Source organism: Microtus ochrogaster, chromosome 17 (assembly GCF_000317375.1).
Source record: "Microtus ochrogaster isolate Prairie Vole_2 chromosome 17, MicOch1.0, whole genome shotgun sequence".
In the NCBI taxonomy this organism is placed as follows: Eukaryota; Metazoa; Chordata; class Mammalia; order Rodentia; family Cricetidae; genus Microtus; species Microtus ochrogaster.
Window position 1 is genome coordinate 16,188,508 of NC_022019.1, and position 15,673 is coordinate 16,204,180.

A 15,673-nucleotide genomic window follows, 5' to 3' on the forward strand; every position below is an offset into this window, starting at 1 on the left:
TTTTTTTGGTTTTTCGAGACAGGGTTTCTCTGTGGTTTTGGAGCCTGTCCTGGAACTCTCTTTGTAGACCAGGCTGGCCTCGAACTCACAGAGATGGCTCAGCAGTTAAGAGCACTCCCTTCTCTTACAGATGACCCAGATTCAGTTCCCAGCCTCCCCATGGTGGCTTACAGCCATCTGTAACTCCAGTCCCAGGGGTCTGGCTCCCTCTTCTGGCTTCTGTGGGCATTTACACACACGTAGTACACATACGTGTAGGTAAAATACCCATATACTCATAAATAAATAAAATCTTAAAAAAGGACTTGTAATATTAGAAAATACATATAAAAGATTATAACAACAACCACAAAAAGTTGAGGGTAAGGGAATAGCTCAGTAGTACAGTAGATAGCTGTGGTGTGTGAGGGACTGGATTTCCTCTCCAAGTCCAAAAGAAAAATAAAAAATAAAAAGACAGTGGCTTGAGAGACACCGCTCTTCAGAGAACCCAAGTTCATCTTGAAGCTCAAAACTGCCTGTAACTCTGTCTCCAGGGGAATCTGAAACCCTCTTCCACCCCATAGGCACTTGTATACAAGTAGCATAAGCTCCCTCCCTCTCTCTCATGCACAAAAGCACACAAATTAATTTTTTTAAATAAAATAAAAAATTAGAACATTTTGAATCACGAGTTTATGTGCATTGAGGTATGACATGTGCATGTAAGGGGTCAGAATTTTTGGAGCTGGGTTACAGGCTTTGTGAGCCACCTGACATGGGTGCTGGGAACAGAACTCTGGTCCTCTGCAAGGGCAGTACAAGCTCTGAACCACTAAGTGATTTTTCTAGCCACTAAAATAAAAATTTTAAAGATAATGCCCTAAAAATAAAAGTCACATAGTGGTTAATGCTTATACTCCCAGCACTTGGGAGGTGGAGACACACACATAACAAGTTTGGGGCTTTGGCTATATAAGATGCTATCTCAAAAAACTGGGAGGGGTGGTAGCTGGAGAGATGGTCCAGCAGTTAAGAGCATTTATTGCTCTTCTAGAGAGGACCTGGGTTTAGTTTCCAGGACCCACACATGGAGATTCACATCCTCCTAGAACTCCAGCTCCAAGGATCTGACTGCTGTCTTCTAACATCCTTTGCACCAGGCATGCACTTAATTACAGCCAGGCAACATTTATACACGTAAAATCCAAGTAAATAGAATCTTAAAAGGAAAACACCTTTTAATTAAATCACCACTATACCTAAAACTTTCAAGTTATTAAAAAAAAGTCAATATAAAAACCCATCAAATAATGTCAAACACAAACTACAATTTGTTAATATTCATTCATTCACCCAACTGGGTGCCTATTATATATCAGGAGACTAGGCTAGCTCCCTAAAATTTATTTCTATTATTTTTAATTATGTTTGTATGCCTGTGTATAAGTATAAGCACATTTGGATCCCCTGGAGTTGGAGTTATAGGCAGTTGTGAGCTGCCTGATGTGTGTTGAGAGTCAAACTTGGGTCCTCTACAAAAACATTACATGCTTTTACCCACTAAGCCACCTTACTAGCCCTCTGGGTAAGGTCTTAATATGAAGATTACTACTTCTAATGACAGGAACACTTCTGCTCTACAGAAAGACACGCTCAACAAGGGAACCTTTTGCTAGCTCCTCCAGAGAATATGAATCTTATTCTTTCTGTGTGAAGATGGGGATGCTAGGCAAGTGTTCTAGTGCTGAGTGACATCCTCCACCTGAATCTTAGTCTTGATTTTATCTCTACAGCCTGCTATGAAGTTGGTACTCAGGAACTTATTGATAAAGGAGGGGAAGAGCATGTAACACAAAGTTTCCTGAAAATGGCATATAGGTGTAGTGGTATTTCAATTGTATCCTAATAAAGACTGCCTGAAGATCTCAGAGTAAAACAGTCCCACTGGCCAGCCTTACAGACCAGGTTATGGTAACCTTTAATCCCAGCAGCCACAGTGACACACACCTTTAATTCCAGTAGCCATAGTAGTTGTCATAGAAACTGGATGGTGCACGCCTTTAATCCCAGCCCTAGAGAGGATTATAAAATGGGAGGAAACAGCTCTCAACACACAGTCTCATTCTTAGATCCCTGGAGGCAGAATGGCCATTTGAGACTGAGGTCGAGGTAAAAGCCTGGCTGGCTGCTTTGCTTTTCGCATCTTCAGGCTGAACCCCAATTTCTGGCCCTAAGTTTTTATTAATCGTGTTTCATATAGGCACAAAGCTCATTGTGAATTTTAAAATGTAATTTAGTAATTGTATCAATGAATTGAAACTATTTAAAAACCAGGAATTAGAGCCAGCGGAGGGCATATGCCTGTAGTTCCAGCTATTTGGGAGGCTGAAGCAGAAATTCAACACCAACCTGGTTTACACAGCAAGCTCTAGGACAGCCAAAGCTACAAAAAGAAAACATATCTCAAAAGAAAGAAAAATCCTACTTGGGTAACATAAAGACACCTGCCTCTAAAACAAAACAAAAGCCCAAGGGCTGGGATGTTGCTCAGTGGTAGAATTCATGCTGGGTTTAATCCCCAGCACCTAAATTTTAAAAATAAATTAAAGCTTTAAAAGCCTATTTTTAAACTATATAAGTGATAACAATAAATAATTAGAAAATATTTTGTCACATTTAAAATTCTATTTTTTCAAATTATGCATCTATCTGTTCTGTGTGCATGAGACCAGGTGCCCATAGATGCCAGAAACATCTCCTCTTTCCTAGAGCAAGAGTTAAAGATGGTTGTGATCCACAGCAGATGTGGGTGCTAGGAACTGAACTCAGGTCCTTTGTAAAAGCAGTCTGTGTTCTTAACGACTGAGCTATCTTCCCAGCCCCAATATTTATGTCTAATACATTGTTCCAGGGAATAGGGATGTAGCTCAGTTGGTGGAGCATTTCCCTAGCATGCACAAAGTCCAGGGCTCCATCTTCAGCACTATGTTAATATCAAGGAAGCATGACACAGAAGGATCAGAAGTTCAAGGTCATCCTCAGCTATACAGCAAGTTTGAGTCCAGTCTAAATCACATAAAACACTGCTTAAATAAAAACAAAAACAACAACAAAATTACATTTCATTAAGTAAAACAATGAATAACTGAAAACATTCTATAGTCTTTCCTTCTGTCTCTTAAATCATTTCATGTTAACAAACCCATACAGAAAAACCCAGTGTGCCTTTTGAACACCCACCCTTTTGAGATGCCGTGCTGGCAATAGGAAGGCTTTCAAGGACAAAGTCTAGAAGCACGACCTCCACTCATCCCAGGACCTAGTTAGAGGACATGTGTGAGTGCCACTGAGCAGCAGGACGAGGCACAGCAGTGAGACGCTAGGCAAGCACTGTGCCACCGAACTGCATCCCTAGCTCCCTACACTGCCATTTAACTGAAGAGTAAAATAAAAATACTCTGTTGTTCATTCTTCCTGGGACTTTAGACATGGCTCTTCTTCGATCACTGGGGTAAGACAGACAAATTATATTTAAGAACAATGCTATGCTGGGATTAAAGGTGTGCATTACCATCACCAGGACAGAGGCAGAATTCTAATACATATTGAGTCTAAATGCTATTAGCAAATGAGATTCTGCATTTAATTTTTGGATTTTTTTTTCTTTACAGAGAAGCTCATGCAACCCAGACTGGCATCAAACTCATTTATGTAGCTGAGGATAACTTTGGTCTCAGAGGCAGGTGGATCTCTGTCAGTTGGAGGCCAGCTTGGTCTAGAGAGCAAGTTCTATGATGATCAAGTCTACACAGAGAAACCCTGTCTCAAAAAACAAAACAAAACAAGAACAAAAACAAACAAAAAAGAATTCTGGCTCTGCAAATTACAAGAAAAATCAAACAAGTTCTTACTTAAATTACTATTTTTTTAAATGTATAAGGTTAATGATTTAAATAAAATTAGATGCAATGCTACAAAGGAATATATATATGATATCTTATTTTCTAAATAATAAAGTTGCTTTTGTAAGAAAATGAACATTTTGGAACCAAATGTGTTGAATTTAGTATAAAGGTTTCTTTGGATTGTTTCTGTTTCTCTCTCCTAGAATGGCAACATTGTAATCTAGAGATATCGAATACTATGTGCAATTTTATGAGAAATAGACTTTACTTGTTGATTGTTACCTATATTTTGTGAAATAATGGCATAACACAAACCTTCAGTATCTGATATCTACCCTTCTCTGTTTTAAGCCAATACCTGTACAGCTGCTCACAGTGAGCAGAGGTGCAGGTGGTCTCTGAGTCCATCTACAGTATATTTAGAGTAACTGTGTTCTTCCTGCAACTAGGTTACATCACTGCAAAAATGTAAAACGTCATAAATCAAATACTTTAAAAGAGTTTCCTAGAAATAGCTTTATTCTAGATTCCGTAACATTAACATCCTTTTATCAATGAAGTTCTTTTGTGCTCGTTTACCCTCGTTTTGTTTTCTTAATAAAACCTCTCAGAATTTAAAAACAACGATAACAACAACAACAAAAAAGACCAATGCTATGAGAAGAAGAAGGAGAAAAAGAACCTTTCTCTACCAGGAGCAACCTAATGCAGCAAAATTCTCACACTGTGAAGAGCACACAGCCTAAAGACACCACAACACTATAGAATCTGTGGTCTCATATTCTTTCTGTATTACAAACTTGACTATGAAGACTTCTTCAAAAGGATCCTTTACTTGTAAAGCCACAGATACACATCAAGCCGGGCGGTGGTGGTGCACGCCTTTAATCCCAGCACTTGGGAGGCAGAGGCAGGCGGATCTCTGTGAGTTCAAGACCAGCCTGGTCTACAAGAGCTAGTTCTAGGACAGGCTCCAAAGCTACAGAGCTCTCAAAACCAAAAACAACAACAACAACAATAACAACCAAAAAAAACCCAGATACACATCAAACATGAATGTGCTATAACTGCATGGTACTCAAGTGTTTGAATTAAGGCCTAAAATAATGTTATGTTTACATAAAAAAGCAAAGCATATAATTGTTTTTAATTCTACTCATGTTCCCATCATTTACTTCTTAAATATATAAAGGAATTCAGTTTTTATTTGCTCCACCTCATGTTTTGCCTTCCAAAGAACATACTGTCTGCCATGTGCAACAGGACCAGAAATCACTCCAGTAAGGAAATCACTCCAGAAATTACTCCAATGCCAAGTTCTCAGAGGAAGACAACCTAAGAGTCAACTACAGTCTTATAATTAAGGTTAGCTAATCCAGACACTGTTTGAAGAGTTATGTATGTGCCTTCTATATAGCCCAGACAGCATCTTCAAAGTGGAAAACTTAGCAAATACTTACTTTCAAAATTAGCAAGTTAAAAAAAAAAGAACAGATTTTTTTAAAAAAATAAAGCAATTCTCTATTAGTTAAATGTCAAATGTAAGAAAGTGGATAAATTCTACCAGTGTTCACATCTTAAGCTGCTCTCCAGATGGATGGAAAGCAGATCTTAGTAGAAGGTGGTACAATAGGGGAAGAAGAGCCAAGGTAATCTTACCTCTATACTGAAATAGCCTCTGTCCACATAGTCACCCAGAAAGAGGTAGCGAGTAGTACTAGGTGATCCCCCAACTTCAAACAACTTCATCAGGTCAAAGAATTGTCCATGAATATCACCACACACTTCATAAGAAAGACAACAGGTAAAAATTATAAATTAGAAGGAAAACGACATTAGAGCAACAGGGACCAAATGTAACTTTTAATTTAATCACTTTGGCTTTTGACTAGACTTCTGTATAGTTAGTAGTACTAAATATTACACAGTTAAGAGTGTACTTTTTTTAAAAAAGATTTATTTTTAAGTGTGTGTGTGGGGGTATATACATGAGTACAGGTGTCCACAGAGGCCAGAGGTGGGGGAGTCTCCCTATAGCTGGAGTTACAATGGTTGTGAACCACAGAACAGATACTTGGAATGAAAATCTAGTCCTCTGCAAGAATAGTATGTTCTCTTAACCACAGAGCTTGAGCCTCTAATGTTGGTTGTTAAGGAACAAAAGTCATTCTAACCAATGTCTAGACTACTTTTAAAATTCCTAGGAATATTTATTACACATATTTTAGTTGGCTTTTTGTAATCATTTCTCAGAATGAGTGCAAATCTAAGGGCCCCATATAGGTGCACTTCATACCTGTGACTGGAGCATTCACTTCTATCATAGTCTTCTCTTGCCTCAGGATGGCAGCCCCATCGTTGATTATCTTTAAGGCCACCTCCTCTTCTACCCGGCCCTCTTTGACCAAATGGTTTTTCAAAACATCCATTTTAGGTTTCCCATTCTCAAATACTTCCTTCAAAGTTAGCCGTTGGGTTGGAGGAAAGGGGACAGCTAAAAAGACAAAAAAAAAAAAATTTTTTTAAATATTTAAAGGCACAGATAACAATCAAAAACCTATTTTTATTTATTTATTTATTTATTTATTTATTTATTTTTTTGCCAGTTACTTCCATTTAATACTCCAACATCTGATACATCTGGTTTTCTTCAGAAAACATCATCTTTGGGGAAAATGATCAAAATCAACAAGAGTTCCGCAGGGGGGTGTGGACTCCGTGGGCACAGTCTACAGATGTGCATTTTAACATCCAAGTCTGAATGTTTTGACTGTGAAGCTGAATTGCATATGTTAGCCGGAAGAGAGGGAATATTTCCCTGGGATGTTAGTCTGTTTTCTGAGCACAGTTTGCCCTGGTCCAGACATGCCTTTATTCTCCACCAGGCCTCCATGCAAGAGCTGCAAATGTCACCTGCCCAGATAGAGTGGAAGTTAGTAAAGAGGACCTGGTGCATTATTGATGCTGTGGCTTCAAGTCACACTGCCACCAACGGCCCAAGGCTCTGAGAACGTTGCAGTAAAGCAAAATTCCTATGAATTGTTCGGATGGAAAAACAGATGAAACAGTCAGGATCCCGGAAAAAGTTTAGTAACATAGACAAGTCTATCAAAATTCATATGCTAAAAACCAAATGCAGTCTCTCCTTCACATGGCTCCCTCTGCTCTCTCTCTCCATCCTTCTAATCTGAGGATCTCTGTACCCTACACCTGACTGCTGGGGTACCAATGGAAGATTCTAGTAAAGTCACCAGCATGCTCTTAACTTCCGGTGCGATGGCCCAGAACAGTCCTGTCCCCAAATTTCAGATGGTCAGAGGGCACAGCCATGATCGTTTCTCTTGTTTCCACCTCTCTTTTAGTAACACCACCCAGCTTTTCCCCATAATTTCCCCCTTTTAACAGTCGTTTCCCCAAATCTCCCTCAGAATCCTTATGTCTAATGAATATACATTCGACCACCTCGGTCACCCCCTCGGTTGTACTTTGTCAGCTTCTGAACTTGTGTCACCAGACCTCAGATGCTTCCTGATTCTTGGCTTTCAGTTAGATTTACATCAAGTTTCCACATTGATGCTCAACTGCTACCTCCAGCTCAGCATGAGCTTTTCCATTCTGGATATTCTAAGTCATTCACTATAATGATAACTTTATTTAGTTATCTATGTGTGTTTATATTTAATCTGTGTGATGTGTATAGTATGTATATGTTGAATTGTGTACACATGGTATACAGACATGAATGTGTAGGTGTGGGTGGACACCATGTGTGCACACCTGTGCACAAATATTCAGAGACCAAAGGTGGAGTGGATATAAAAACCTACTTTTAAAAATAAACTAAACCTAATAAGCAATTATAACTTCACAGTTTTAGAATGTGAAAAAAATTCCAAGATACTACATATCAGAATTGATAATTCTAATTTTAAAATAGTCACAGTTCAAATCATATCCTGTCTGTACATTTATTTCAACACACACACACTGAATAAATGAATGGGTGAATAAATGAATGAATGCAACAATATAGGTTTTGATAAAGCAGATGACTGAAGATGTAGCTCAGTTGGTGGAGTGTTTCCCTTGAACGGACAAAGCCCTGGGTTCAGACCCCCAATATTACATAAAACAGGCTTTGTGGCCCCCACTTGTAATCCCATCACCTGGAATGTAGAGGCAGTTGGGACAGAAGTTTGTTGCAGTAGGGCCCACTTGTTTGTCCCGGCCGCCCAGCTAGCTTAGCCCTGAAATAACCACACAGAAACTGTATTAATTAAATTATTGCTTGGCTCATTAGCTCTAACTTCTTATTGGCTAACTCTTACATCTTAATTTAACCCATTTCTAATAATCTGTATATCACCACGAGGTCGTGGCCTACCAGCAAAGTTTTGGCACATCTGACTCTGGCAGCAGCTCCATAGTGTTGTCCTGGCTCTGCCCTTTTTCCTCACAGCATTTATTTTCCTCTTCCCCGCCTACCTAAGTTCTGTCCTATCAACAGACCAAGGCAGTTTCTTTATTTATTAATGGTATTCAAGCATACAGAGAGAAATCCCACATCAGAAGTTCAAGGCCATCCTCATATACAAAGGGAGTTCAAAGCCAAACTGGGTAATATAGGGCCCTGCAGCCATTTAGTACCCATTCCCAATGTCTGTCCTAACATAACTTTCAACTCTCAGGTAAAACCTTTGGGCTGCATTAATTTGACAGTCTGCTAGCTTTCACCAACCCCAAAACTAAGAATTTCATTCAGATAACATCTCAGATCTATAATCTTTTTTTGTTTGTTTTTTTTTTTTTGTTGTTGTTGTTGTTTTTCAACACAGGGTTTCTCTGTAGCTTTGGAGCCTGTCTTGGAACTAGCTCTTGTAGACCAGGCTGGCCTCGAACTCACAGAGATCCGCCTGCCTCTGTCTCCTGAGTGCTGGTATTAAAGGCGTGTGCCACCACCACCTGGCTATAATCTTGTTTGTAACCTGCTAACCCGATGCCTTGATTTTGCAACTTTCCTCTCCAACTCCAAAAAGTCCACATACCTCTTCCACGTGAACACATTATTCAGAGTACAAAGGTTGATTCTGTCAATTTGGCAAGACTTAAAATCACTTAGAAGACAGACCTCTCAGTGTATCTGTGCTTCCAGAAGAGACTGAGGGGGTACAGCCCATCCTCAAAGTCAGTGGCACTCTCCAACAGGAAAGTTAGGATAAAGCAGCCCAAGGAAAAGGTAGTCTGCAGCTGCCTTGCCCACCTGGCTACTGCCGCCATCAGATTCCAGCTTCCTCAGCTTCCCAGCACTGTCTCTTCCATTGGTACTACTAAGGCATCTAGCTTCATGGACTGAGCAGCTACTGAGTTCTCAGACTCTCCACCATACACATGGCCAACATCAAGAGGGACCTATTACGTAAATAGGAACCAATAGGAACCTATTACGTAAATCAACCTAATCTCCTTTTATAACATATATTTTGTGTGTGTATACACACACACACATTTTACTGGTTCTGTTTTCTATAGAGCCAAGACTATATGAAAATTGGTACTGAGAAGTGGAGTTGTTACTATGATTACTTGGCCGTGGGGTTTTTAGACCTCAGAACTGGTTTGCAAGAGGAATTTAGAAGAGTTTGGAGCTGTGAGCTACAGAGATCTAGAGTGCTGTATGCTGAGCTTTAATGTGGAATGTGGAAAACCAGAGTGTTGATAGAAATGTAGTCACTAATACCTCAGCTCTTGAGTTCTCAGAGAGAAACAAGGACTTAAGCAGGAACTGGCACTGGAATAGAGGAGGATACAGTTTCTGGTCACAATACATTCTGGAGGGGAAAAAAATCTGGTTGCTTTCTTCCTGTGTCCTGAGAACTTTGAGTAAGGATGAATTAAAAGGTAATATACTAGAGCTGGAGAGATGGCTCAATGGTTAAGAACACTTGCTGCTCTTGCAGAGAACCTGAGTTCAATTCCCAGCACCCACATGGTGGCTCACAACCATCTATAATTCCAGTTCCTGAGGATCTGATGCCTTCATTTGACTTCCAAGGGCACCAGGCATGCATGTGCACATAGACCTTTTTTTAATAAAGGCAATATGCTAAGAATTTTCTAGTGGAGGAAATTCCAAGACAGATTAACATCCAGGCTACTGTTTACTGTTCTTAGATCTACAGTGAGAGAAGAAACATGAAAAAAAAAATGTCCTCAGCTGTCTGCTGAGGAAGGAGTGATGTGGGATGCCCTTCTGTATGCTGAATATGTTTTATTACCACTGGTTAATAAAGAAGCTGATTTGGCCAATAGCCAGGCAGAATAGAGTCAGGTGGGAAATCCAGAGATACAGGGAGAAGGGTGAAGACAGAGAGACACTATCCAGTCGCCCAAGGAACAACATGCCAGAGCACCACTGGTAAGACATGGGCTACATAGCGACATGTAGATTAATAGAAATGAGTTGGCTAATTTAGTTGTAAGAGCTATAAGCCTGAGCTAATAAACAGTTTGTAATTAATATTAAGCCTCAGAGTAGTTATTTTTAAAAGCGGCTGCGGGACCAAGTGAGACGAAAAGCTTCTAGCTACAAAGGAGTATGTTCAAAGTTGCAGATAAGGTGGTGCACACAAAGTAGCTGTAATTACTGTAAGAGATTAGCATCATTAAAGAGAAACCTTGCAGTTTGCACTGGGACAACAGGAAAGATACTCAATAGCCCAACTTAGAAAAATAGAAAATCTTTTGAAAGAAGAGGCTGAACTAAGAATGCAGCTGAAGGGGTTCTCCCCTCAAAAACAACCAGAGAAGTGTTTCCCAGTTCAGCCATGAAAGGGCACAGAATCTATGACAGCTGCAGGAGGGGACCAAACTGCAGCTGGAGCTGCCAGAAGAACACAGCAGCGCCATCCACACAGTGATGGTTTTGCAGTGAAGCAAACTTCAAGAGTGAGGAGACCTCGAGGCTTACAGCAGAGGGCAGAAAGCTTCTATCACTAGCGGCTTTCCCTCTGCTTCCGAACTGAACAAAATAGGAGCAGCTGCCAGCCACGCTTCTGCCCCAGCTCCTGCGGCCACGTCTTCCTGCAGTGGCACACTACATCCTCTACTGGCAGCTGAAATGAACCCTTCCTTCTTAAGTGGCTACTTGGCAGGTACCCCCGGTCACAGCAATGAGAAAAGTCACACAGAAGCAATCTGGACCATGACCACCATATTTGACTCAGAATCAACTATCTCTTATTTCCTTTGACATGAGAGATGGATTTTATGTTAACAGTGGGCTAATATAGGAAATAAAATAATAACAACAACAATAATGTAAAGGGGCTATATTTAATAAAAATAAAATACAAAAGTTTTGTAGAAGTTTAGGACAAAGGCCCTGACTTGAAGGTTTACAACAGAGTAGGTCTGGCCACCTGTCCCCAAATGTCAACTGAAGTCAGATCAGTGATGAAAGGCAGACCAGAGCTGTGTTCCATGGCCACAGTAGGAAGCGGTCTTATAGAAATGAGTCAGGCGCTGTTTGCACAGCTGACAACACAGGCAAACTTGATCAGGGTGGTCTGGTTGGTCATTATCTTGGTCTATCCTGCAAGGTTCTGCTGGCTACAAGGAGGTCTTTACTGCTTGAGGAGGGCAATAAAGTTCTCATCAGGAGATCATTCTTACATAAGAGAGAAGCTTCAGTTCCCTTCACGGGGCAACTGCTCCCATTTAGCACTTACTGGGGTAGTGTCATCAGTGTGATCCGTCTACAAAATTCTAAAATTAAAAAAAAAGTATCTTAGACGCCTGTGTCTTCATTCTTGTATTTTACAGAGAGGTTGGGTAAATTTAATACTAATAATGAATTTTATATTAACAGTTTTTAAGTGTGCGGAGCTAAGCAGGAATCTGACTTGAAGTTTAAGAAAACAAAAAGAGACATACCAAATGAAGTCAGAGATGCCAGCACTTTCTGGCTTTCATTATCAACTGTGCACCTACAATGAACCGTTGGTGCTTATACAAAGTAGTTCAGATTCAAGAAGCTCAACACTGGTCCATGGGGCTTGGTGGAAGATGTGTGAGGCCCTGGATTTGAGTTTCAACATTTAAAAAGTTAGCAAGAACCAGAGTCAGGATGGAGAAAATAGATCCAGAGAGCACTTAGACTGAACACAGTGGAGAGGGCTGGCACTTCTGATACTGTGTGCTCTGGACAATCTGCACTGATCTTTAGTTGTTCAAGATCAAACTGGTCTAAAGAGGAAGACTTTAAGAAATATGAAACCATTGTTTTGAAATAAGATAATTAGGGCAATTTTCTTCGTAAGTTTCCACTAAACGCCGGGCGATGGTGGCGCACGCCTTTAATCCCAGCACTCGGGAGGCAGAGGCAGGCGAATCTCTGTGAGTTCGAGACCAGCCTGGTCTACAGAGCGAGTTCCAGGACAGGCTCCAAAGCCACAGAGAAACCCTGTCTCGAAAAACCAAAAAAAAAAAAAAAAAAAAAGTTTCCACTAAACAAACACACACTCTAAAGCCGATAGCTCTGAGCTGAAGCATGGCTGTATTGATAAACTTGTTAGTTAATACTTCCCAGCTAGTATGTATGTGTCAGGTCACCTTGAGCCCTCCTCTTTCTTACTTGTTTATTTTGGATTCTGGCCGTGCTGGGGATCAGTTCAAGGCCTTGTCCCTGCTAGACCTTCCTCTGCTGATGAGCTACTTTCTCTAGACCTCCAGTTTTGTTTTGTTCTTAATCATCTTTATTTACGTGTGTATCCACTTTGACCCATTTTGAAAATGGTTTTGACAAAACTGACTACAAAGAAATTAAAGTTTTCTTTTGAAAACAGAAATTTTTCTTCATGAAAAGTGTGTATCATAATTTATCCAAACATTTTCTTACTGTTGGATAGACTATTTTAAAATTTTTTTACTTATTGTTACAAATTTACATTGCTATGAACATCCTTGCTTCGTTACTCCTTTTGAAAAGCATCTCTCTCTGTAGCCCAGGCCAGCCTTGAATTCTAGACCATCCTGTTTGAATCTCCTAAGAGTTTGAGATTCTAGGCCTGGCCCACCACACCCTGCTAACCTCCTTGTATATTTCTGTCCCAAAATCTTTGATTTGTTACCCTTTGATGGGTATTTAAAAGCCAAATACCAATTATTTAATGTAACCTAACAAAATGTTCCCAAATACAGTGACTTAAAACAATAGCCCCGTATTCTCTCATAGACTATGGACTGTGAATTCAGAAGACACAGCAGGACTGACTGCCTGTCTGTCTCAGTTGACACTGGTCATCCCAAGGCTAGAATCTTCTGAATGCTGCTCACTCACTCATCCAGTATGCCTGTCAGCTGAGGCTCAGTCTGGGTTTTTGATGAGAATACCTGCATGGCCTTTCATGTGACAGAGTTCCAAGGACAAGCATCCAGAAAGAGCAACCCAGAAGGAACAGAAGGAAGCTGTGTGCTTCACACCACAGCCTCATGTGCCACATCACATCATTCCCAACTCAAACTGTCCCAGCATTCTCAAGCCCACCCGGGTTCAAGGGGAAGAAAAGCAGATTCCAGATATGTGGTCCAACTCTGTGAAAGCCTGAGGCCAGTGGCTGTGGTTCAGAGGAAGATGAGGACCCCAGTTCAGTCCCCAGTACTGCCTAGCCCTACTCCCAAAGGCTAATCCTTGAGGTTAAAATTTTCTTTTTATAGCCTTTAAATAACTGTGAATATTTACTTTTGGGTTTGATTTTGTTTGGTTGGTTGGTATTTGTTTGTTTTTTGAGTAGCGGTCTCATGACAATATAAGTTTGGAGGTCTGATACTCAATACACAGACCAGGCTAGCTTCAACCTTGCTTTGACTCTCCTGTCTGCCTGCAGTCAGGGATTACCAGCATGCCCAGCTTACAAACAGTGTTCTGTTACAAGAGGTGGAGCCAGACTGATGCACATTCCTGCAGCTGAGCATTAAGTATGCTCAACCATGAGATGCTCCCCCAACCCCACACATACACAAGAAACTAACACTGGCTGCCTTTTTAAATTAAAAGAGAAACCACAACTTGTACTACGCAATGACTCATAAAACAGATAAAGTAAGCACACCAAACCAAATGTGCATCACAGATTACAAGACCCCGGGTGGATCCTTCATGTCCCAGGAGAAAACAAATGAACTCAAAGGGAATTGCAGGAACCAGATTCAACCTAACACTGGAGCTTGCAATGTCTACCAACTCCCTAGCTTACACGCACACTAGTTCTACCTCAAACCCAACAGCTGCTACTGTTCTAGCAGCAGCACGCGATGGGTGCCTGCTCCTTTCATCTGGTGGGTGCCTCCCTTTGACAGAGACTCAGTTTCTTCTGGATCTTTCTGATTGTTGAAACATGTAAAGTAAATCTGCTCCCCCCCCCCTTTTTAAGATTTTGAGAGAAAAACAACAGGGCAAGCAAACTGTCAATCTCGTCTCTTTTGCTCTCTTCCCTGTGGTTCACGACTCTAGATTGGCATAGACACCCACACCTTCCTTTATTGTCGGCACTATCAAGACCTTTACCCATGGCTATCACCAAATACAGAATAGTTACTTATCCAGATATTTGTAAAGGTAAACAATGCAAATCAAATTAAAATTATAAAAATTTAAAAATTATGGACTGGGCTGGGCGGTGGTGGCGCACACCTTTAATCCCAGCACTCAGGAGGCAGAGGCAGGTGGATCTCTGTGAGTTCGAGGCCAGCCTGGTCTACAAGATAGTTACTTATCCAGATATTTGTAAAGGTAAACAATGCAAATCAAATTAAAATTATAAAAATTTAAAAATTATAGACTGGGCTGGGCGGTGGTGGCGCATGCCTTTAATCCCAGCACTTGGGAGGCAGAGGCAGGCAGATCTCTGTGAGTTAGAGGCCAGCCTGGTCTACAAAAGCTAGTTCCAGGACAGGAACCAAAAGCTACAGAGAAACCCTGTCTCAAAAATCCGGAAAAACATACTAAATAAAATACTGGCAAATCAAATCCAAGAACACATCAGAACCATCATCCATCATGATCAAGTAAGCTTCATTCCAGAGATTCAGGGATGGTTCAACATATGCAAATCTGTCAATGTAAACCACCATATAAACAAACTCAAAAATAAAAATGACATGATCAGCTCATTAGATGCTGAAAAAGCTTTCTATAAATAAAACATTTCTTCATGATAAAGGACATGGTCAACAAGACAAAATGACAGTTGGGGAAAAAATCTTCACCAACCCCACATTAGACAGAGGTCTGATCTCCAAAATGTACAAAGAACTCAAAAAATTGGTCATTAAAAGAACAAATAATCCAATAAAAAATGGAATACAGACCTAAACAGAGAACTCTCAACAGAGGAATCTAAAATGGCTGAAAGACACTAAAGAAAATGCTCAACATCCTTAGTCTTCAGAGAAATGCAAATTGAAACAACTCTGAGATTCCATCTTACAGCTGTAAGAATGGCCAAGGTCATAAACACTGATGATAACTTATGTTGGAGAGATTGTGGGGTAAAGGGAACACTCCTGCATTACTGGTGGAGTGCAAGATGGTAGAGCCCCTGTGGATATCTGTATGGAAATTTCTCAGAATATTATGATGGAGGAGGGTCATCTTTCTATCTGTTGTTTCATTGGTTAAATAAAGAAACTGCCTTGGCCCTTTAATAGGACATAAAATTAGGTAGGCAGAGTAAACAGAACAGAATGCTGGGAGAAAGAAGCTGAGTCAGGGAGTCGCCATGGTTCTC

The 15,673-nt window shown here is 40.5% G+C and overlaps 1 protein-coding gene across 2 annotated transcripts in view; it reads right to left on the reverse strand.

Annotated features, from left to right (window-relative positions):
• Ppp3cc (protein phosphatase 3 catalytic subunit gamma) overlaps positions 1-15,673 on the reverse strand; it is a 71,684-nt gene that overhangs the window by 39,195 nt on the left and 16,816 nt on the right. For both annotated transcript variants that reach the window (XM_013349304.2, XM_026783194.1), the window contains exons 2-3: positions 6,184-6,381; positions 5,547-5,671 (exon numbers count right to left, since the gene is read on the reverse strand). In XM_013349304.2, the coding sequence (XP_013204758.1) occupies positions 5,547-5,671; positions 6,184-6,381 (323 nt within the window). The remainder of the gene's footprint in view (positions 1-5,546; positions 5,672-6,183; positions 6,382-15,673) is intronic.